We start from the raw sequence: 24706 nt of genomic DNA, 5'->3' as shown, positions 1-24706 counted from the left end.
AATGCAGTTCTATAGACAGTTAGTGGTTGATCGCTATGCCTACCTCTCGAACACCAGTCTTCATCATTTGGTACATCCAAATTCGCTACTAAAACTCCTTTTCTCAAATTCGCGTCTACAGTGCTAACATTTAGAGGGATGTTAGATGAGGATGGAAACTGTCAGGATGCACCATATTAAAAGTCGTCTTAGTTTCCCAAATGATTTATTGTTTCCAGCTACAGTGGCCCCATTCCTCTTGGTCTGGGTCACTGGATCCCGCAATGCTGAGGACGCCACTTCGCTGTCTACGAAACAGCTTGGCATGGAATGGCCGCCTCAGCAACCCGTGCAATGCTCTCTCATGTGTCGGCCTTGTACGGCCGCAGAGTTATGCTCATGTCAGGATGCACCGGCAGCCGATTCAGTGGCCTCTGTCCCTGCTGCCTCAGTGCCGCCCACTGGGAGCTGCGAGGCAGTCCGCGGCGTGCTTCCTTGCCAGCGTGGCTAAGATTGTGGCGACAACAAGCGCCCACGATCCGGCATCCGAATCTGCAGCCCTCGCCTCGGGATGCCTCTGGCATGTGTTGGGAGCCAACAAGACTGCCCACAGTAGCGAGCCATGGTGTGGCCCGCCACTGGCTGGCTGCAGACCTTGCATTGGCCTCAGAGGGTCGAACCATCGACCTGCTGTGGACTGGAACGCTGGCGCCCCATCTGCTGCTGCATGTAGCTGGTGGTGTGACACGCCCCGCCGTCCAGGAGAGCTGCCACACTTGAGTGAATTGTAGTGAACTGGCACCTATTTATAAGCGGCTGTGCGCCTATGTTTTGCTAATGCTCCACACCGAGTCATGTACTCATAACATCTGGGTTGGGCCAGTGATCCCCTTCTGCCTGTAACTTGCGCCATGCAAACTGCTGCATTTACTCTTTTCAGTGGGTCTACGGCCCTGTGGCCTTCGTTCTACTTTGCAACCACTGGTAGGCGTAACTTACTGTCTACAGGCCCGCACCCAGCTGTAACTTGTGCACTCAGAAATATTGCACAGATGCTAACATTTTCCCATCTTAAACAGTGGTGCCGCTACAATTACCCAATACGTGTCAAGTGGAGAACACGCCGAAAATGTTTTCTCAGTGGGACGGTGCACGTCCAACACTGACAGCTGCATGTAAGAGCACTTCTTAACAGTGAGCTGCCTCATACATGGACCGACTATAAGGGACTGACAGATCTCTCTTTGCACCATTGGCCTCCAAAGTCTCCCGACCTGAAACTTATTTTGCTAAAATTTGTGAAAAATTTCGTCTATGTCCTTCCTCTCCCAACAATATATGTCGAATGCAACGTCGTAGAAGAACAGCAGATAATATACTAATTCCAAGCAAGCTCGCAAATGTATCAGATGAGCTTGACTATTGTCCAGCTGTTTAGTGTGCGTCAAGTGTTGGTTCACAGTACGTCTATGAAACAAAAATGAAACTTTGATCCTAAATGTAATTGTAAAAATCATGCCAAGGTGTATGCACGATGTATCATTGTTAAATCGGATGATCCTCTTGAAATTAAAAAGTTTGCGGTCCTATGCGTCAGTTACAATTTATCCCAATTGCTTTGAGTATCAGGGAAAACCACATTAAAAGTATTATCTTGAGACATAAGATTAGTGGTTGAACTCTGGATATGAATCATCGGTGTACAGATAATGAAGCGTTATTGCCAGCTTTATCTCTGCTGAAATTAAGTTACTCGCAGAACCGTATCTTTCCTAGAAATATACGTTCTCAATTTTGCAAACAGATTATTATAACCTTGCAATGACATTTGATGTCGGTTGTAAGAAGTCTGAGGCAACCTGTGGACACCAAAGCGCAAACCATTCCACTCAATACGTTCAGCCTCTGTATGACCATGTAGCCTGTTCTGTTTCTGCCCAAGTGTACATATATCTATACTACTGCCAATACACACGGTACAGGTTGCGAAGATGGGCAACCATATCTCGATTTCACATGTTAGAAATGTTTCGTAAATCCTTGCTGTACTTTAGATGATAAAAATTATTCTCTCACAAGGAAGTTTAATACAGTAAAGTAAGAATATGATTCAGGCTAACATAGCGGACAGACATTATTTCTGCGGCTCTGATATTTTGTGTAACCATTTTGTTATGCTTCAATCGATTGATTAATTGATTTGGGGGGGGGGGGGGGGCGAGGTCATCGGTCCCATCGTATTGGGGAAGGAAATAGGCCACCCTCTTTCAAAGGAACGATCCCGGCATTTACCTGAAGCGATTTGAGGAAACCACGGAAAACCCAAATGAGGATGGCCGGACGCGCGTTTGAACCGTCGTCCTCGCGAATGAGAGTCCAGTATGATAACCACTGCGCCACCTCGCTCGGTCCTTCATTTGGCAAAATGATAGCTAAGTTTTTAAAGTGACTGAATTAATCAGAATCTAAGAAAATCAGTAATATGCTAACGTAGACACTGTGAAAGTAAGAAATTGAGTAAGCGAGAAGAATAATTGACGCATCAATGGCTACGAGAAGTAGGAGTGCCTGGGAAGTAACCTAATAAAACTATAGTGGACTGATGCCTTGATACTGTTGTCACTGTATCCAGAAAATATCGCGATAATTCAAACATTGACTCTAATCAGTGGTTACCAGGAAACGGAAAAATTGTACCGGCCATTTCGTTAGTTGTTCCCTTGCTTAACCGAGGCACATGAATAAAAAATCACGAGGGAGAGGAATGTAGACAATGAGCAAAATGTGTCAACATCACTCTAAAATTCTCCGTGTACGGTGCCTCTTTTCAAGAGCAACTAACTTTTACAGTGCGAACTGCATGAGTACAGCGGGAAATAGCTACGGGTGCTCTTCAAGTTTTGACGCTGAATAATTCATATGCTTCAGCGACTTTTCGGCAACTTTTCTTGCGGCGCACGCCGTAAATTTGTGTGTCAAAGTGCGGAAGACGAAGTGAGCGGAGTTATAAATATTTAACCACGATAAAAGAGAACACTTAACGATCAAAAAGTACTTTGATGCGCATAGGTATTTCGGTGACTGGAGCTCGCTGCTGTCCCCTTTGACTTCGTGCTCATTTTTCTTCGAAATAAAGGGATGGTACGATATATAATGCTGTTGTGTCTGTTTTGCATCCCTACATATATCATACAATTAAAAATATATCAATGATAGTCCTTTAAGTGTGCTAGAAGTGGAGACCAGAAAGAGGAAATCTACTATGTCGGAAGGGAGGAAGAAAGACTCGGACTTAATCTCCTGTCGTGTCTGTCATTAGAGGCGGAGCACAATTTCATATTCGGAAAGGAAATCAGCCACGTCGTTCCAAAGAAGCTATCTCGGAAATTGAGGTAAATGATTTAGGGAATCCACGGAAAACCTAAATATATGTGACTAGACGGGGATTTGAATCGCCGTGCTCCCAAATGTGAGACTAGTGTCTTACCACTGGGTCAGAGGTAATTCTGTCACTGAAATTACGAACGCCCTGACAGTTAGCTCTCAGCAGCCTCCCAAATAATGTCACGATGAATCACCAAAACATTTATTGCTTAAAATTCTATTTCACGGCACGCTGTCTGAGAGCAAGGAGAGGAAAGAGGGAGAAACTGCGAAAGCGCCACATTTAAATGACTTTCCAGTGATACTGCGTGCGACTTTGTTTTATACTTCACCTTTCGTAACAACGTAAATCACAAAAAAAGTTCAGTATTATTTAATTATTATTAGCGCGATGAAGGATTTTTATCTGGTACGAACAATTGCATATGTACAGACGCAGACAATTTCACAGATTTTCGCACTGAGGTTGCCATATAATCGTGACTTATTTAGTTTCGTACCGGTAATAGAAAAAAGGTTTTTCCACAAGTATGTCGCTCGGCATATTGTAGCACTTCTGCAACCTTATTATGGAGACGCAGGAGATCTACCTGAGGAAAGCAATGTGAACGGCCTGGACAATTTTGACGCAAAACAATTTGTCATTAAAACGGGAAGTACCTTGTAGGTCAATCAGTTACATCTGTACATGCGCAGGGGCGCTTTCAACTGAAACGATAAAAAGGTCTCGAAAACAGATCGAAAACTGATTTAAGATTGGTAATGTCCCCAAAACGTTTAGGAAACTACTCTTGTATTTCTTTCAAGACAACAATGAATTCTTCAAACCTCGTGTTTTGTTTAACTGCGGTGATCTTCCGGAACTGGACGGTGTTTATCGTAATGTGTCCCTTCTACAACGTGATTCTCTTTTTAAATGCATCCCCATCAGATCAGAAAGAATTTGTTTTTGATCTTGCAGTGTCTTACTGTGGACAGTATGTAGTCAAGTTCAAAGATGCGAAGTCTGCAATCCAGTCCGCATTGTCCTCATTTTAGTTCCTCTACTCCTTTTTTCTTCATAAATTCAACAATAGCGAGTTTTACACCGAAAAATCGTTCCAGACAGGCACCTTGACTTAACCAACGCGTTTTGCAGTAATATCTAAAGTCTGCACATTATTCGTTCAATTCCATCGCAGACTGTTCCTACTGACAATAAAATAACGCATGCGGCTTCAGAAATTTTATTATTCATAACACCAATATCTTCACGTGCTGCATACCTGCAAATTTTGTTCTTGATGTACAGAACAATGAATCCCGTCTGTCGATCGTTGTAATGCTTTGTTCTTTCATTTTCACCTAAATAGTTAAATTCTCTGCATGGTACTTAATATCGTTTCATAGCAAAATTGCAGTACCAATCGCTTATGCGACTGCATAATGTATGTTGAGAATTTTCATTCCTCTATACTGTTATTTCCGTTCACTTTTAAAGGACTATGACGATACGCTGCTGGACGTCTTCTTTTTTGTAGAAACAGCCACTGGGCCTGCGAACGTCCTTCATACCACGAACAAACAGCGAAGGGTAAACGGCGCCGACACCATCATTCTGCCGATCTGAAGAGAGTTGTGCCGAATAAAAAGCGCTACGCCGCAGTACTAAAAAGAGATGTCAGCTGTGTCGAGTACCTCCGGGTAGGAACGAGCAAATCCGAGACAGAGCGAACCTTGACCGCACACGATGAGTGGAAAAACCAGAGAAACACCAAAGTGTTAGTAGATACCAATTAGAATGTCAAGACTGCAAATCAGTGAATCTGGAATGACAAGCAGAAATTTTAAAACTAGGTGCGAAGAACAAATTGGAAGCTGGAAGCATGGAAATAGTCGTTCTACCTTTGCTGAAAGCCTAACAAAAAATGGCCATGAACCATCTAAAGTGGAAAAGAATATGAACATCGGTAGAATGAATAATTACAAAATAAAACCCCTAACATTACATGTACAATAAGCGCTTTCAAATGAAAAAGAAAGTAATAAATGGCGAAATCAATAAAACAACTCAATGATCTTGTTAACAAGTAAAACAACAACAAACATAAATTAATAACAAAAGCAGGCTTGTTAATAACTTAATCTCCCACCACAATACTGACAGAAGTAAAAGAAGAAAAGCACTATTTGCGATTTCCTCCACTCAGAATTCCCCATTTCCCTAGAGCAGGACCCACCGCACACAAAGACACACGCACATGCGTAGCTAGCTATCACACTACATAGACGTCAGAACACTAACAAAAGACGAACGAAAAGCACACCGGTAGTTAGCAACACTGTATGTAGTAAACACATACATTCGACAAATTATAAAAAGTGAAATGTTCAATTGAAGCGTGTTCGAAAAATCCCAAAAAAAGGACTTCCTGGTGTACGCAGGGCAACTAAGTACAATTACAGGGATGAAATGGAATGCGGGTGAGGTGGAAGGGAATTGGAAGGGGAGAACAAACTCCGCTTCCATGTGCCACATCTAGGCAGTGGGGGCAACGCAGTCCTATATTTTGAGCTTCCACGAAAGCACCAATGTGCACGGCTGAGATAATCGTCAGCTAAATACTTTGTATTACCGAAATTAAGGTCACTGTTATTAGTGACACATTAAATAAAGACATTAAATGACGAAAGTTTCGTATCGGCTATCAAAATACATGCGAAATTAGAAATAGACAAGAGTACCTTAGAACACAAGGAAAGGGACACCTCTAAACATCCATCCGTCCAAAAGTAATGCAAGAACTGTTCCTGATTTTTGTAATTTACTGAATGTCTTACATTTTAACAAAACTAAAGTATCATAAAACAAGAATGAAGAACTAAAAGAAGAAGGAAACAGTCTAGTTCTCTGAAGCCTCTGTTGCGCTAACAGTATCACTGTGGCATGCAAGTGTGTTCTCACAAGGAACCCCTTGAGTGCGAAATCACACGTTCGATCTCTGGCAGGGCTCATTTGAAAGTATTTTGCTAACAGTTATGATAGGAAAAGTATCAGCTTCTAATAACTCACCCTGTGCATCAGGAGGGCGCCAGAAAATGAGTGTACGAGGGGTGCAGAGAGCAACCAACCTACGGGATTTATGTACTGGTATTACACTTCAAAAAATGGACATAGCCAGTATTCAAGAAATGCTCAAAACAAATCATTAACTTGCACCATGAACACTGAACAAAAAAAGGTGCTCGATAGTGATCACAAGGGTTTGCATCATCAAGCTCGAAAGAGAACTCCGTAGGAGTTACAAACAGTGCAGGACGTTCACATAGGTATCCACTCCTAGAGAATGCATATAGAATCATACTGGTGTAACCGGCTGATGAGAAATGATGGAATGTTATGGCATGGAACTGAATGTGAAACGGTCTGTCGTAGAGCGTATCGTGAAACTGGCGTAGCAGCAGATAGTTCGATAATATGTTTTATAGGTACCGAAAAAAAATTAACATTCAGAGGCTGAATTTGTCCAGTGGTTCCAGGTGGTATGAACTGCAATGTGACACCCTTTTCAGGAGGGATAGTTTGCTATAAAGGAGTATGATTTTTGTACGCAGAGTAGGAATCAAGTAAAAGCAAGTTATTTTGACCATATATTGGCCAAAAGCAGTGCTCATACCACAGTCGTCCGCAGCTCGTGATCTCGCGGTCGCGTTCTCGCTTCCCGAGCACGGGGTCCCGGGATCGATTCCCGGCGGGGTCAGGGATTTACACTTGCCTCGAGATGACTGGGTGTTTGTGTTGTCTTCATCATAGCACCATCATTCATCAAAGTGGCGAGTTTGGACTGAGCAAAGGTTGGGAATTTGTACGGGCGCTGATAAAGGCGCAGTTGAGCGCCCCACAAACCAAACATCATCATCATGATCATCATACCACAGTCGTAGTTATCTTAAGGCCGTTTTCCCTCTTTTGCTTTCTGTGACGTAAATATTCCCTACTGCCATTGCAAGATCATGCACACGCGGAAGAATTGTAGAGGGCTGAGCACTTCCAACTTCTCGCAGCACAGTAAATAATTTTACAATCAATTTAACATCTAAATTAACTGTCGGCTTATGTGTATACGAATGCGTTAAGGCATTGGTATTAGTTGATCTTGATGCAACTCTCCAGTACCTCTAATTTCCAGGGTTCTTTTCATAGGAATTTCCGCTTCAAATCCCGACCTGTCGGAGTTGAAAACAAATTCTTTACTGAACAATGGAATATGTTTGTTTACATTATCTACAAATTTTCGGACCGATTCTGCAGTTTGCTGTGCGTCATCAAGTTGACGCTTTGCTTGAAATTCCGTTATCTTATGCCTTCCAATGCTACTGAACTGTTTGAAGCTATTTTACCATCCACTGCTTCCCTTGAAACGGCTGTAATCTATGTTGCGCGTAGTTTGATGTGGATAACATAGTAGGTGACTATCACGCAAAAAATGGCTCTGAGCACTATGGGACTTAACATCTAGAACTTAGAACTACTTAAACCTAACTAACCTAAGGACATCACACACATCCATGCCCGAGGCAGGCTTCGAACCTGCGACCGCAGCGGTCGCGCGCACTATCACGCACATTCTATAAATTTTTTAGAACATCCTTAAAACGCTCAAACACCAGTCTATGCTGCGGATGATATTCCGTGTACGTAATTATGTACGGTAGCTGCTCCGTTTCACTGGAGACGATATTTATGTCTCCCTGTCCGACAATTTGATGAACTACATGGTTCGACACCTGTTTCAGCATCACTTTCACTTGTTAAGCACGTATCGTCATCATTGTATTCCTCATGTACATTGTCAGCACAGTCGACCGTATAGGACGCCTCATATTCCACTGACTAATCTTGCAGAAACGCTAATCTGCCACTTCTTTCTCACTCCGCCAAACTCTTTGGAATCCTTTCCGACGAAATATCAACTTCGTTAACTGTTGTTATAGATGTAATGCAACGTTTGCTTTGTTTGTCGTTACCTTTGCTCTGCTTTGTATCAAAATCACTAGCACTGTTGTGTGTTACTCGTAGAGTAAGCAGTTCACCTACGTTCCGCAGCCTCATGCCATGCTCACCATCGGATACATGCAGCTCCGCTCCCTGTTGCCTTAAGCAGCCAATACTGTGCTTGCATGATAGACAATATGTGGGATGTCGAATGCCGTAAACATCTTTGGCCTTTTGTGATCTCGCACTCATGTGGTTCTTTGCCAGACTTTTCACTAACATCTGTAGTAGCGATTGTCAATGGCTATTTCCATTACACAGTCGGGCGTCCAATACTGCTCCGCGAGCTGCAACATTCTTCCCTGTCTTCCTCAATAACAGTATGAAAGCAACTACCTGCAAGATTGAACAGAGTTTCAGCTGACATGCCACCTCTGTAATGTTGCGTCCCCTAAAGAGTATTTTCTTTTCTTTGCCCATTCTAGTTCTACCGCATTTAAATCGCAGTTGTATGGTACCAAGCGAATTGCTTGTGGCTAGTAAATCAACTGCATATGACTTCGCAGCCGAGCCATTCTCCCTAATCAGGGAGTACAGAGCCTCCTCTGACAAGCTCTTTCCTCATCGGATTTTTCTGCTCTGCAGCCTCCATCACATACTGTTTCCTCTCGTGCTCCATTGGCGGTTTGTTGACTTGCCTGTGTTGACTTGCATTGTCTATGATTATTATAGAGTAGGGATCAATGATTGGGAGCGCAAGTTCTTTGAACTATTTTTCAAAATTTGCTTAATTCATCTGCGCCATTCATTTGCGCCAAATTTTTAGCTGCACTGTCCTGACCAATCTGCTTTTGATCCACACTTTCAACTAGAAGCCTTCTGGTGACGCTTCCCCACGCAGTAACAGCCACAACACCTCTGCTTTTCAGAATTTACCACAAATCAAGTGTCTGAACAGCATGGATTCGTCTGAATGAAACGTTTCTGTGACATCCACAAAGAGCCGGGACTGCCAGTGAACGATGTCATGAGGTTCCAGTAATAAAGGTCTCTTCTTTCCAAACTTTCTCCTTACGAAACCACCTCATTTTTACACTTTTCTTACGGGGATAGTACTCTTTCTGCAGTCAATCTTCTGCTGAAGATCTGTCATAAGTTTTCGCACTCTTAATGCATCAAGAACGTCATCGATATGTCCGCTTCTCTGAAATTGAAGAAAATAAAAATATTTTTTGAGAATGGAAACTGAATTCAAAAATTAAAAGTAATCCCTTCTTGTGAGGGGTTCATGGGAATGCGTATAGCTCATCCGTGGCAAACTACCTAGTTCTAGCAATTCTACGCAGGCTCTTGCCACCGTACGTCGCACCTCTGAGTGAAGACTGATTAATCAGATGTAACAGTCCTTTTGGAGTTTTCTCAGGATCGGAGCACTTCGCTACATTCAGCATCATTTTCCGGCACTGACGTCTGATAACTGGCGTCCTTTTCCGCTTTGGATTAGAAAGTAGCTCCCGCGATGGGCCAGCAACCGTATAAACACTCATTTTCGAAGAAATCACAATGAAAATAGTGGAACAAAACACAGACGGTGACAGCACAGCTAATCGACAAAACAGGCTACAGTGCAGTCACCAGCAGCTGCGTAGCTCACAACGAACATCTGAAAATCACTGTGGCACTAAGTCTGCCTACTGCCAGCGATCAGAACTAGGAAGTCTGTGTGCCAAGCTGTATTTCCAGATAATAACAGTGCAACATTCGGTGGGAGATGATGAGCACACGTATCTTAATGGGTAAAACATTAAAGCATACATGAAAACTGCACAGAAATGCGTTGAAACTTGGTGGACAAACCTATTCTGTAAGAAATACTATGTTTAAACTCAAAATTACTAAAACACTTATAAAACAGGATTGTGAAACCAGCACCAAGTGAATTAGATTATCACTAATATCTGTCAGGCTGTCCGCCTGCTTAGCTGGGTGGTAACGTGCTCGCCATCCATGCAAGCGGGCCCGGGTCCGATTCCCGGCTGGTTTGGAGATTTCCTCCGCTCGTGGACCAGGTGTTGTATTGTGTTGCGCTCATCATCATTTCATCCTCATCACCGGCACGCAAGTGGCCCAATGTGGCGTCGACTGAAATAAGACTCGCACTTGAAGGCCGAACTCCCCGAATGGCTCCTCCCGGCCAACGACTCCATACGCTCATTTCATTTCATTTGTCAGGCTTGGGTAAGACCTTGTTTTGATAAGCAGAGGCAGCGGTCGGATCTATTTATTCCTTAGTTCCGCCGTAGAACTTCGAGCGTAGCAGTTAGTTCTTACCGTGGTGTGTGTTCATTTGTAAGCGGACTTGAGTCAAAGAGTAGTCCTTGTATCTCCTTTTGTAATGTTTTGTTTGGTGGCATATTTCTCTTCTTTTTCCTGTCTATGGTGTCGAGAATGATCCCTCTTAAAGGTACAGTCAGTGTTGGATTTGATTAGTCCACCCATAATGTGCAGCCAGATTCTCTCGAAATTCATGATTGGTTAGTGGAAACATAAGGTATTACTTCAGACGAGGATTACACCACATATTTTGACAGTGAGTTTTATGTGTCTTCTTTGCACAATTCATGAACTCTCTCCAAGTAGACTCATTGCTACGTAAACACGGCAATTAGGTTTCTTTCCGCCATTGGGATAGGTCAGTTAATGTTGTCCTCCTTGGCAATGCTAATGTTGATTGTTGTGTAGATTTTCAACTTGCCACCGGAAGTGGACGATTAATATCTCAAGGGTCTGTTACTTAAATTTCGTGACGTTAAGTGCATTCGCTGGTAACGTCGACCGAGTCAACGCCGCCTTCAATGCTGTAGTGATATGTATTCCGAGACCTCGGAGAACCTGCACGACGACACGAATGACGACAACATGACGATGGCTGTGGCTGTGGCGGTGCCTACTCTGCTGGCTCGTCCAGGTGCCCCTGAACCAATGGACTCCACCGTTGCGAGACCGCCGAGACGTCCTCCGATGCTACGAACGAAGTGGAACGTAAGAACATCGCAACGGCAGTGCCTTCAATGGCGTTGTGTGACGACGTCGACGAAGGCCAGAAACACACGCAGGGGTCGGAGTTACCCCAGACGGAAGCCTAGTTACGCCAATAACGCCGTTAGGAGACGTACGGCACCATTCGCCCCTCTTCACCCTCCGCTGATGGAGTTCCCCATCACGGCGGGTTACGACTCCAAACCTACCGAGTTGCGACGATCAACAGTAACACCATTAGCTCCCCCGTGAAGATTCACCTGCTGCAAGAGATGATATGGACATCGAACGTCGACATCGCACTACTGCAGGAAGTACACTTGGCTACACTTCCAGACGTCGCGGGATATAACACGTATCCTTCTCCAGGTGACCACCTGGGACGTGGCGTAGTCATATACGCCCGAGAAGGCTGATATCAAATACCTTCCATCCGCCAGAGGCATGGTCGTCACCGTCATGGGGACGCGTATTGTCAACGTTTATGCTCCGTCCAGCTCCACCCGCAGACACGACAGGGCATACTTATATTCAGAAGAAATCACCCCTTCGTTTCTTGGGCGCTGTGACCATTACTTGCTTTGGGGTGATTTTAAGTGTGTCCTGCACCTAAGGATCAAATGCCCCACTGCAACACCTGTCAAGAACTGCACCTCGTTGTCCGTGATCTGTTGCTCCGCGACACTTGGGAAGTTCGGCACGGTGTTGCACCTGGACATACTTACCAACCGAGTCACTCCGCGAGTCGCCTTGATAGGATTTATGTCTCTCGTGATCTCACGTCTGCAGTCCAAGGTGGAGAACTGTGGCTCTTGGCCTTTTCGGACCATTGTGCCTAAATCTGCAATATTATCCTTCCACAAAAGGTGTTCTGGCGCAGTCGTGCACCATGGAAACTAAACACCTCATATCTTCATGATCCCGAATGTCGTCAACGTGTTACCGAGACATGGGCCACCTGTGAACATCGCTTACCTAAGTACTGCACAACCTTGGCTTGGTGGCTGGAATGTGCCAAACCTGCCATTCGACGTACCTTGATTCAGTATGGCAAGGAAGTGGCACCGGCACGCTACTGACTATTTCTACCCTGTTGTCCGCGGCCTGGACGACCAGTCGCCCACCCCTGAAACCCAAAGGGGACGCAACGGGATTAAGGCACAAATTGTAACGTTGACACAGCGTAGACTCCAGGGGGCGATGGTGCGGACCCGACGTCGAGATTCGGCGGAACAAGAACATCCCACTATGCATCATATCACCGCCAATAGGAAACACCGGCGACAACAACTCATCACCGATATCTCCACCTGTCGCCCCCAGCCACCTGCCAGGTCGAAATCGTCAATGCCTCTGTAGATCACAAGCGCACAATGTACCAGGGGGAGACTACCAACAACCACGCTGAGGAGTTTGTGTTAGCACACGTAACTCGCACCCTCGCCAGCGACCAAGCGAGATGATGGAGCCAGTTAGCCGCGACGAAGTCCACGTTGCAATCAACAAAGGCGCTCTGAATAAGTCACTTGGTGTCGACGGATTGCTCATAGAATTTTATCGCGCTTTCCTCGCGCTAATGGCGTCACGGTGGACGACGATGTTTCATGAACTGATGACGATGGGGAACGCTGTACCGCCATCCTTTGTCACAGGAATTATTATACCATCCACAAACCGACACCGAGAGTGACGACAGCAGATTATCGTCCCCTGACTCTGCTTAACGCAGACTATAAAATATTTACACGACTCCTGGCGACGCGATGCCGCAAGATCCCGTCAAGCATTCTATCCCCGGAACAGACAACTCTAGGTGGCTCAGTTAATATATAAACGGCCATAGGAGAATGTCGTGATTTAATTGTTCTGGCAGCGGCTTGAAGACTCCACGCCGCGGTGGTTGCCATTGATTTTGGCAGATCATCCGACAAGGTGCGGGATCGTTTTCTGTTCTCAGTAATAAACCGAATGGGTCTTCAACCCGCCTTTATCGATGTCATCCGGCGCCCGTACGGCAACGCCGAATTACTGATTCAGATCAATGGCTGTGTGACGGGACCACTGACGATCCGGCGTTCCACAAGGCAAGGTTGCCCACTTTCGATCCTACTCTATTCCATAAACCTGGAGCCATTCATCAGGAGTCTTACGACCCATCTTTCAGGTCTCACTTTGTGACAGCACAGTTTTCGGTGTCGTGTGTATGCGGACTACCTCCTCCTCTTAGTCCGCTCACGGAATGAAACACAAGCGGTGCTTGATTTGATATCAACTTACGGAACTGCAGCCGGCAGTAACATGAATGTGGCTAAATCCACGGCGATGTCCATTGGACGCGGCCTCTCACACGACGAATTAGCACCTCTCCCGTGTGTACAAAAACTACGCAATCTTGGTATCATTTTCACCTCCACCATGCTGCGCTCCGCTACCATCAGTTTTCGGCGTGCACTCTATTATCCACACGGCGTTGCGACAAAATCTTCTCCGCGGACTCGATTCTTTACAACGTGTCCAATACCTCAATCAACATGTCGTGTCTAGAATGGTCCACATCGCACAGGTCCTTCCACTGCCATCAACTGTTGGACGCAGCCTCCAGACTGCTTTCGGATACATTCTTATGGCCGGTACGCTCTTTAAGATCCGTTACGAAACGCTCACCCTCCCACCGCTAGCGGGAGGTCTCGGACTTGTCAATGTGCGACTCCGAGCGGCATCCTTGTACGTGTCCACCACGCATGAGCAGTGTAACGGAGGTCCCTCCCTTACGCGCAGCTTGCTGAAAATTCTTATTCCCGCGACCGCAACGCCACCAGCACCAGTCGGACACATCAAGCACGTTTCTGATTTCATCGTCGACTTCAGTTTTGCTCAGGCACTCTTACCGAACAGCGTTCTCCTCGACGTAAAGAATTTTAGACCCCACTGCTTCGTTACATATTCGGCAACAACATCGAACTCAGACATCCATCGACGCGGTGGCCCACGGTTTGATGTCATATACACCAGCTTTTCCTTCCCTCCAACGTCCGGGTAACATGGTACCACGTCGCATGTGGAAAGTTCGCCACCAATCAGCGTATTCACATGATAGGACTAACAGATTCCCCGCTTTGTTCAATTTTCCACCTCATGAATGACGATGTCCACCAGTTGACTTCTGCTGCCACCAGTGACGTCTGGAAACTTGGGAGACAGTTCGTTGCCTGTTACCTTCACGTTCCGCTGGATTCGATTGACCCATGGACTTTTATCCATCCTGAGGATATTTATTTCCCCGCCACCATGAGATTGTATGGGTCAAGGGGTGGACGATCCCCTACATGTATAATGATGGCGACAAATCACGCCTCGACTTCGGTCAGTATTTACAGACCGCCCACAGTGAAGTCGAGTACTGACCGCGCTACCGGGCCTTCTTCGCCAATTACCTACACGCGACCCTTACGTCAGCCCCGTCTCAGCTAGATGGTGCCACACTCGGACGACATACCCCCCCCCCCCCCTCCCCTGCTGACATCTGAGACTCTCCGCGCTACTTTCTATATCGTAAACTACAATGGAGCAGACGCAAGGGTATACGCCACCTTTCTTTTATGTACTGCACCAGGTGCACGCTGGTCATTCCCCCAACTCTACTGTCCCCTCCTCTCTGGCTTCTACCCTCCTTTCGGGCGCTTCTCCCCGGTAGCGGTGCCGGGGACACAGTGGCCAGGCCTCGCATGCTGACCCCTGCCCACTCTGCCTCCACGCTCCATCTGCCGGGCAGGTGCCTGCAAGTCTTATCATACCACCGCACCTTCTTCCCTTTTTTGTCTCTTGCCTCACACCTCTTTGCTTAATTCAGTATTATTCTTGTTTTTTTTCCGACACCTTGTTAATAAACATTTCTGCTCGCCTCGTTCGAGTGTAATGTCTCATACTGATTCCGCCGGAAGCATGGCATTTCTCTTGTATTTGTGATTATACAAATGAAGATATTTTGTTTCACTTACCCTGTTCCCGGCAAAAAAGTGCTCTAAGGCCCATACTGGCAACTCCCGTACTGGGGTTGGGTTATTGTTGATCCCAGTTTTCTTTCAATTTTATTTTATTCTTCGCAATGTTAGACTATATATATTTTAAAACAGCTCTATTTATATACGTATATAAGATTAATATATTCAATTTATTTATGTTGTTATCCTTGTAAGTTAAAAGCTATAGGCCACCACACAATAGGACGCTGGTATAATTTTGCTCTAGCCACCGCTGGGTTGTAGATGTCGCTAGTGGTGTGCGGATGACGAAAAGAAACATTTTTAAACGAGCCACGTTTGAATGTGGCGTGTAATGAGGACCATGTGCACTTCAAGTCAGACGTTACTGCCGTGAGGACCGACTCCAGTACGTCGCGTTGATGAAAAGACGTTCTGGTGGGGTATTGAATCCAGCGGCAGCCCCATCTGCTTTGAAGCGCATACACTCTCAGCAGGTGCTACGCTCAAAGAACTGCAGAGGTTCTTTCAAAACGCTTTTGCCGCTATCTTCCATATCAGAATATAGCTCTAGTTTCACACTGGCTTTTTATTGGAGACATTGCTGAGAGAGTGCACATGGCACAATGGGATAGAGCTGCTAGGTAATGGTCAAGTCAAAGGCCCCCAGCCGTCCACGCCAGAGAACAGATACAACAACTCAGCCTGCCAAGAAATTATCTATACTGAAGGTGAAGGACACAATACGTAAAGCTTCTACAGAAATTTCTTAAGGTTTCATAAAATACAAGTTTCATCTTAATAATGAGGCCGCATTTATCTGCAACTTTAAATTTGTATTTATGTCACTGCGACTCTTGTATCAGTTTAATTACTTTCTTTTCCAAATCTGAATCTATTTCATTACTGTGCAATTCGCATTTAAGTGCTTGGCATAGGGTACGTAGAACCACTTTCAGACTATTTCTCGAACGTTCCACTCTAGAACTGCATCTGGGAAAAATGAACACCTACACCTTTCAGTGCTACCTCTGCTTGCTCTGACTTCATCATGATGGTCATGGTCACGGAGATGATAAAAGGAAGCACTGATTTATCCAAATTGTGGAGTATAGCCTTTACTCATGCTAAATCACAGGAAGTACTTCAGTTTCACTACAAGATAAACTATTTATAATAGTTAGTAACACGCCCACCACCAACTGAATTTAATATATCCTCTCAAGCACCGTTATATCCTCGTTAAAATTTTTCGTTGAATTTATATCAAGGTTTAGCCAGCTACATAGCACATGTAACGATTTCTGCTTGGTGTTCTCTGTGATGGTTTCGAGTCCGCATTTTCCCGACACAGCTCTGACGTTTTGCAGCTAGAATGCCATGTTTCCTAGGCCTTTTCTTGTCCTGTGTTTGATCCTTGAAACTGAGCTCCGGTTTGTATATTTCAAAGACCCACTAATCTAAAAAGTTTCCCACTCCTCGAAGCCCCTGCTACCCGTGTAGCAATCTCCTGTGTGTAACTGACTCTTGATATATTAACCTGGTCCTGACACCCCCGCCTTATGGCGCAAGTTGGGAATCAGCAGCCTACACGGTAGCAGAACCGTCTGATCCTCTGATTCAGATCCTCGTCTCGGCACTGTGTTGAAGGCCCGCAGTCGGTGCGTTTTGAACCTTTCTACAGAGTGAGACCCCTCTTCATCTTCAAGCAAGACCGGCAGTCTTTACCACTTCAGATAGCTGTCGAAAGCCGAAGAAAATCTCTACCGGTCCAAAGAGACATACGTCATTTTACCGTGATAAGCCACCATCTGCAGTTATTTGCCTTTATGCTTTTCGTGGTGTCAGAAAGGACCTGTTCCACATCTGGGGTGACTCCTCACGGTATAAACACACACACACACACACACACACACACACACACACACACACACATACACACACACACACTGGATTTCTTCCCCTCCTAGGTAGCCAAATACATTACGGCCACGTTTGATCCCCTCATCCTTCAGTGATTCCCCAAGCTATGAGACTGAAGGCAGGATCTTATCGAGCTGTGAGGAAAGGGTATCCAACTCAGCTTCAATCCGACACAATATTCACAGTCCCTATCCACAATAAAGATGGTGGGAATCTACACTACACAAACATGCGAGAAATTTAACATTAAACTACAGAAGCACAAAGACAAAGCTAAATAAGTAACTCGCTTCTACTTAGTCTATAATGCACAAGCAGACGATCTACTCTTCTGGTGCTTCACGGACGTCGGCTTTTAAATGTGACTCTGCCCTGCTGCCGCAAATATCGAGCTACAAGACTGTTCGAAATACTAGTCTTAAAATTTCGACCGCAACGAGAGGCAACCATAAAGTTTTAATTATCACCTCCAAAAAGTAAAGTTAGGTTGTTAATTACTAATTTGTTCACTTACAGCTACTGTATATGTCTGGAGTCCTGATACACGCTGAAATCTCCGCACGACAGTACCACAGCACGACGCTAATGGAGACAAAACATAGTGGCACAACCCATCTCGATCTTATCGAAGTGCAAACCAGTAGTGTTCAAGCTGGATTCCATTCCCCGTCCCGGAAACACACCTTCGAATACTGATAGGCTCTCCTTATTTGAAAATAATTTAGTTGATCAGTAAGTATCGCAACTGACATTTTACCTTTTACCTCCACTCTAGACTGCTCAAGACTTCTCATCGGACACCTCGATTACACGACCTCCACACTGCTCCATGAAATTATGTTACATCCAGACTTTTCTCCCAAACAGGTCCAGGAACTGAATGCAGGCATTTCGCCTGTCTGCTTCCCGGCCCACCGTAATAACACTGCTCTGCCTAATGCCTCTTCCTGCCAGGACTCTCAGGGTTTATTTCCACCAGCTGTTGGGACTTCGTCGCACAATTACTCGACCTTTCGATCAGCCCAATATGCCCAAACCACAACCTGTTTGGAAAGATTAGGGAAAGACTGGCCCCTTACCCTTTGAAGTATTAATGCTCTTCTTTTTAATGACCAACAGCTCTACAAAACTTCTCTTCCTATCAGCCTTAATGGAAGGAACAATGCTGTCCATTTCATAAGCTCTCCTTCCTCTGGCTGCTAAAATCTGGCCACGGCATCCACAAAACTATATCGAACAAGCCAAACAGCCATGTGCGGCCAGGAAATGATAAGTTCAACAACCCCTTATTTTTCAGCGACAGATGAAATTATTCCTAAAAGGGATAATTAAAATTCTGGAAACGAAGAACTGATGTAATCTGTTAGAGCAATGGCGTTTACAGAAGCCACACTTCCACCGATAACAATCTCAACTGTTGTTCAAAGCAAGAAATGTGGCATACAATCCTAAATTACACTTATCATATATCAATATAGCCTACATTTCAGTTGTAGTCCAGAAAGAAAGACTGTTGGCAACGATAAAGAACGGCAATGGTAGTTCTGGATAATCGCTGAACTAGTTCAGAATCGTCGCAGATATAGGGCTCCTTATGAAAAATATATAAATAAACGTTATTACATGGTCTACGGTGTACATCATTTTTCAGATTTCTGATAAGTGGTGAAATTGGCTACTACGATAAAAACTTTAATTGTAAGTACGTAGCATGTTACGTCCCCAGCTTTAACGTCCAGAAAACATTGCTGCTTGTATAAAATTTGACCTGTGAATTAACAACGCGATCTAACTACTTTTAGGAAAATGTGCTGTAGAGAACCAGCTTTCAAAGCTTAACGGAGTAATAAATGGGGTCTTAACAATTAAATCGGGGTAAATTGCAAGGAAAATATTTAAGTGTTCCAATGCAACCCATCAGTGTTCGTGTATTTTTCCTTGTAGTAATGGTACGTGCAACGTAGATGTTCCTGCACACTGTATTCTATAATATTTAACTAATGGGAAATGGAAAGTCTCGAAATCTTCGCCTTTCAGCATTTGTCTGAAAGATCCACTGCAACTCGCACTTTTAGCGGAAGAAGTATATAAGATCAGAAAATATGATGCTGGTGAAGGTGGTGCAAGAAATATGACCTTCTGAAGCAAGGTCACCAAATATCGTATTTGAACGTGATGCTTTCATGAAAAAATATTGAGTGAGCACACAGTAGGAAGCGCATAAAAATCAGAGGTTTTGAAAAACATCTGAAAGAGGTAAAGAATTCATGAGAGAATTGAAACTATAGTACGCTTCAAATACAGATACAAAAGCTCGGGAGAAATATATACACGTCCTTCTGACCACATATTCTTAGAGAATTGCACATTTAGAAACGACCGAAAAATAACCCCATATTCATAATAATCCCCGTAATATTATTTAATGAGTGGAAGAATATTGATATAAGAAAGAGGTATTCTCGGATGACCCCGCGACCTTAAACAACAGTGCAAAGTGGTCCGAAAAATAATCTTGAAAAAATCACGTAACGTGCAGTGCGGGCAAGCCACCATTTCGCCAATACTCCTTAATATGTAGTTTCAATATGTCCACCTCAGTACCACAAGACAAACAGCTATGAATGCTGGCTGCATGCGGAAGACGTCCGCAGCTTCAGACAGAAGTCAATAGTCAGTGTGTCCTGCAGACCCCGCCGCCCTATGGAACTCGGGTTATTACGTCAACCAGTATGACTGCCTGGCTGGACTCAGCATTCAAAGTATTGGATAGAGGCACGTTGCAGTTTTCAACCAAAGGTAAAGCTGCTCACGCAGACGGAAATACTGTGTATGGCGTCTTCGAGTCAGAGGAGTGCGTGTATTCGTGTACGAATACATGACATTAAAGTCGTTTAAGCGAGACAGCTTTCAGTGGTTAGTTTGGGATCTAATACCAAAGATTAAATTGGTGGGCGTGAAACCAGCATCAGTGATTGTTATAATCTGGCTGCTTCTTTTCGTGTAATCACTCACGACAAGGTGGTGCTTATGTTGCTACCTAAGAGCGCAGCGTAAAATCGTGCGAGTGAAACGAGCAGCAGTTCCTTTGAAAGTCATCACTGTACCACATATTTCGTGCTTCTTTCAAAACGTCTTGCGCTTCCCTGGGAAGTGGTTACGTTGTAACCCAAGACCTAAGAAGTGGAAACAATGACTTTTCAATCATCATTAGCGACTCGTTTATCATTTTCTTGGGAAAACGTCGTAGTTTCCTAGATCACCATCATCACTCTGATGATGGTGATATTTGTCGCTGAAACTAGTTTGGGAAAATAAAGAAATAAACGATTAACAAAGTGTTTTGCATCAAGGCGGACTCAATTTCTGATATTGTTGTTTCTCTATGCAAACAAGGACCAAATGCAAGAGTTCCAAGATATAATTATTGTCATGTCGTACATAGACAGATGGAAAAGAAAAAATTAGTGCATCTGGAAAGACGACGTCCAGTTTGATCCGATGACAGAAAATGTCACCTGGGGGATAATAGACGTACTGACAACGGTTTTAACGTCTTCTGCCAACAGACAGTGTACCGGCATAGCTACCAGAGCGTCGTTTGTGTTACCTTTAATAGGAAATGTTCACAGCCAAAAGACTAAGTGTGGGGAAAACTTGTGAAGCAAGCAGGCAACTATACCACGGAGATGAACACGTGCTCTCTACAGCCAATTGAGGGAGTCTGAAAGGGATGGTACTTTCGGAGAATTGACCCAGAAGTTGGACGTGTTGTTTCATTTGTTCCATGATGCTGGTATCAATGATAACGTGAACTTTTCACATGCGTAGACGAGGTTTTGGACGTCCGTGCAGCACGTACGTAATCTAGGAGCGTCGGGGCAGCTGTGGCAGATCGTTCAGCTACCGCAACACAGATAAGAGAGGCTGTGAGGGCAGACGTGTCAACACGAAGTGTTGCGAATCGGTTATAAGCAGGAGGACTGGGGACACGCACACGTGTACCCCGTCTTCTGCTTACGCCATAGCATCGACGTGAATGGATCGACTTGTGCTGTTAGGGGATCACTTGGAAGATGGAATGGCGATCTGTGGTCTCAGCGATGAAAGCAGATTCTGCCTGCACGCAGATGATGGTCGTTCGCAGGCACGAAGTGTGTCTGGTGAGCGCTGTGTCGTAGAGTGCTTTGTCGAAGACACACTGCCCCAACCCAGGCCTTATGGTCCGAAGTGCGGTAAGCTACACCTCTCGTTTACCTTTGATATTTCTGGAGGTGAATGTAGCCAGCGCTTGGTACGTGAAGGAAGTTGTTAGACACGTTCTTTTGCCATCCTTGGAACAGGAAGATGATGTGTTTCTTCAACAGGATAATGTTCGCCCACACAGTGCCCGTGAATCTCAACTTGCTCTGCAATACGTGCAGTGACTTCCCTGGCCAGCACGATCCGAAGACTCGTACGACTCGTCGGCCAACAGCTGTCACTGAACTACGTGAAGAGCTCGTGCAGACGTGGCATAGCGTATCCCAACCATTCTATAGACTGGATGACAGAGTCAGCGCCTGCATTGTCTCCCGTAGAGGCTACACTACGTACTAATACGGGTGTTTCAGCTTGGGTCTATATCCAGTATCTCAGAACCGCTTGTGTGTTGATCTGTAAATGTGATAATTTCATGTACGCCATGTGCAGTGTTGCAAGAATAAATCTTCAGTGAACTGGAAACCTCTAAAAGGGTGTTCTTCTTTTTCCGGCAGTGTATTTGTACTTCATTGTGCCGACTTGTATCTTCCTGCAACTAACTTGAGATTATGTTCATGTAATGCAGTTCTTTCATTGGCTCTGCCATCTTATGTATTCACTCAAAATCTCTCGTTGTCAACGGTTATTTCTTATTTCGCGTATTTTCGTAAAATATAATTTTCAGCTTGCGGTATAGCAAGTTTTACGATTTGTGGTAATATATATACAGTTAAACGAACACTTTACATATATGCCGTGCTAAAAAGTAATGACTCCGAAATTATTATGTCAAAACTCTTAAAACGTTTTTACCTTCATTCTTCATGGCTACCTAGTTGAAGCCCTCTGTCGCTAGACGACTTCGAATTGTAGCATTTGACATGGCGGTGTGTAACGTAACTGTATCGGTGCGCGAGGCCCACAAGAAAGACAGGCCGTGACACTGCACATGAGTGGCAGCAGCCGTCTCCGGCGAGGAGCGAGTAACTGTTTGAGACGAGTTTCATAATTCTTGACTGCGCGTTTAAATGCACACAAGCTCTCGATAGCACCCGAAAAATTTAAGATCTGTAGTGGATACCTCTTCTATTACGTACTGATTCCCCGTTGGCCTTGCACGGAGTCGAGCGTTGGCGAAGTGTGGCAGACAATCCGACTAGTGTGCGGTCACATGTTGCGAAACTTGTATTTCTCGTGGGCCCCGGTAGGTGCATGAGAAAAGCCCGCTGTAATCGAGTTTCGAATGCGAAGAGTTTGTCCACACATGGAGCACTCCCTTCTTCAGCATGACATGGCCAGACAAAAATGGTTCAAATGGCTCTGAGCACTATGGGACTTAACATCTATGGTCATCAGTGCCCTAGAACTTAGAACTACTTAAACCTAACTAACCTAAGGACATCACACAACACCCAGTCATCACAAGGCAGAGAAAATCCCTGACCCTGCCGGGACATGGCCAGACAACACACTAGCGCAGCGACATCTGTAACAATACGACGCCTTGGGTTCACTGTCATCGATCATCCTCCATACAATCCCAATTTGGCTCCCTACGATTTTCATCTGTTTCCAAAACTTAAAGAACGTCTTAGAGGACCTCAGTTTCATAGCGATAAAAGAGTGCAAGCAGGAGCGAGATTATGGCTCCATCAACAGAGTCAAACATTGTACAGTGACGATATCAGCAAACTGGTCCGTCGTTAGGAGAAAAGTGGTCGTGGAAAGGGTATTATGTTGAGAAATATACATGTAGTATGTTAACAGCGTTTGGTTTATTTAAAAAAACTTTAAGAGTTTTCACAGAAAAGATTCGCAGGCATTACTTTTCAGCACTCCCTCGTACAAGCTCATGTCTTTATAATCGGTTCCAGACGTCTATTATAATTTTACTTTCAAACAGTAAAATCCCGTTAAATAATCCAGTTAAATAAAAGAAGGACAATCTAAAAGACAGAAAAGACACTTCAAAAATAAAATTTGTTATGATTAATGGTTCAAATGGTTCAAATGGCTCTTAGCACTACGGAACTTAACATCTGAGGTCATCAGTCCCATATAACTTAGAACTACTTAAACCTAACTAACCTAAGGACATCACACACATCCATGCCCGAGGCAGGATTCGAACCTGTGACCGTAGCGGTCGCGCGGTTGCAGACAGAAGCGCCTAGAACCGCTCGGCCACACCGGCCGGTCTAATGATTAATAAAAGCCATCTTTTCTAAAAGTGAAAGAAAACTAAACGCAAGTCATTCGTAGTGTAGCTGACCTGTATTGTACTATTGCCTCGACTACAAAATACGTTACAGATGAGTGTCATGTGTGTGTGCTGCAGGCGGCATCTTCTTCGCGAACAAGATGCGGCAGCAGGGCTACATCACGATGCTGGACCCGCTGCAGGACTCGTTCGGCGAGCGCATGGGCGGCCTGCTGTTCCTGCCGGCGCTCTGCGGAGAGGTCTTCTGGGCCGCCGGCATCCTCGCCGCGCTGGGTGAGTCGGCTGCGCTGCGCACACACGAATCCGCAACAAGCGTAATCAAGTATACGAATAACAAGGTACATATCGTCCTTTTCTCTACCACATGCTGTCTGATTTCTAATAGTCACCAGTGTAGTGTTCGATTGGTGCTTAAATTTCTAGCGTTTTCGTTTTGGATTAGTATTGAGGTTGCTACGGGTTTATTTATCGATTGTTACTTTTAGCTGTAGTTCACTGTTGCTGGTGTAGCTTACATGCTGTCATTTTGTCATTTGGAGATAGTGGAGCTGTAGACGCTAGAAAATCGAGTGCCACCTGGGAAAGTCGGAACATTTCCCACATATTCTTCTGTTTGATGTGAATGCATAGTGTCTGTTCTTTCGAAGGAACAGACACCACCATGATCCCGCAGCTGTGAAACACTATACGTAAATTTAAAGGAGGTGACTGCTATCAGCTGCTCGGTGGGAGTGTGGATCGGCCATGAGGCGCACCGAGATAGTCTGTGCAGTTGCCATAAAGCTGTGTCCTAGATGGCGCAGTGGTTACCGCACCTGCCTGGTATGCAGGAGGTCCCGGGTTCGAATTCCTGTCCAGTACTTATTTTCGCTCGTCGCCGCTGATTCCGCTAAATGTCCCACTGCAGCTGATATCAGTCATCCCCTTCAAATTTGCATATCTTCTGTTTGAGTGCAACAGAGG

At 44.8% G+C, this 24706-nt stretch overlaps 1 protein-coding gene across 1 annotated transcript in view; it reads left to right on the top strand.

The window, feature by feature from the left end:
- Positions 1-24706, top strand: part of LOC126182131 (high-affinity choline transporter 1) — a 337466-nt gene that overhangs the window by 203637 nt on the left and 109123 nt on the right. Inside the window, exon 5 of the mRNA XM_049924826.1 lies at positions 23861-24016. Coding sequence (XP_049780783.1) covers positions 23861-24016 — 156 coding nt within the window. The remainder of the gene's footprint in view (positions 1-23860; positions 24017-24706) is intronic.

The sequence above is a fragment of the Schistocerca cancellata genome, chromosome 1 (assembly GCF_023864275.1).
Source record: "Schistocerca cancellata isolate TAMUIC-IGC-003103 chromosome 1, iqSchCanc2.1, whole genome shotgun sequence".
NCBI classification, from domain to species: domain Eukaryota; kingdom Metazoa; phylum Arthropoda; class Insecta; order Orthoptera; family Acrididae; genus Schistocerca; species Schistocerca cancellata.
Note: the sequence above shows the minus strand (reverse complement) of the source record. Positions and strands in the feature narration are given on the sequence as shown.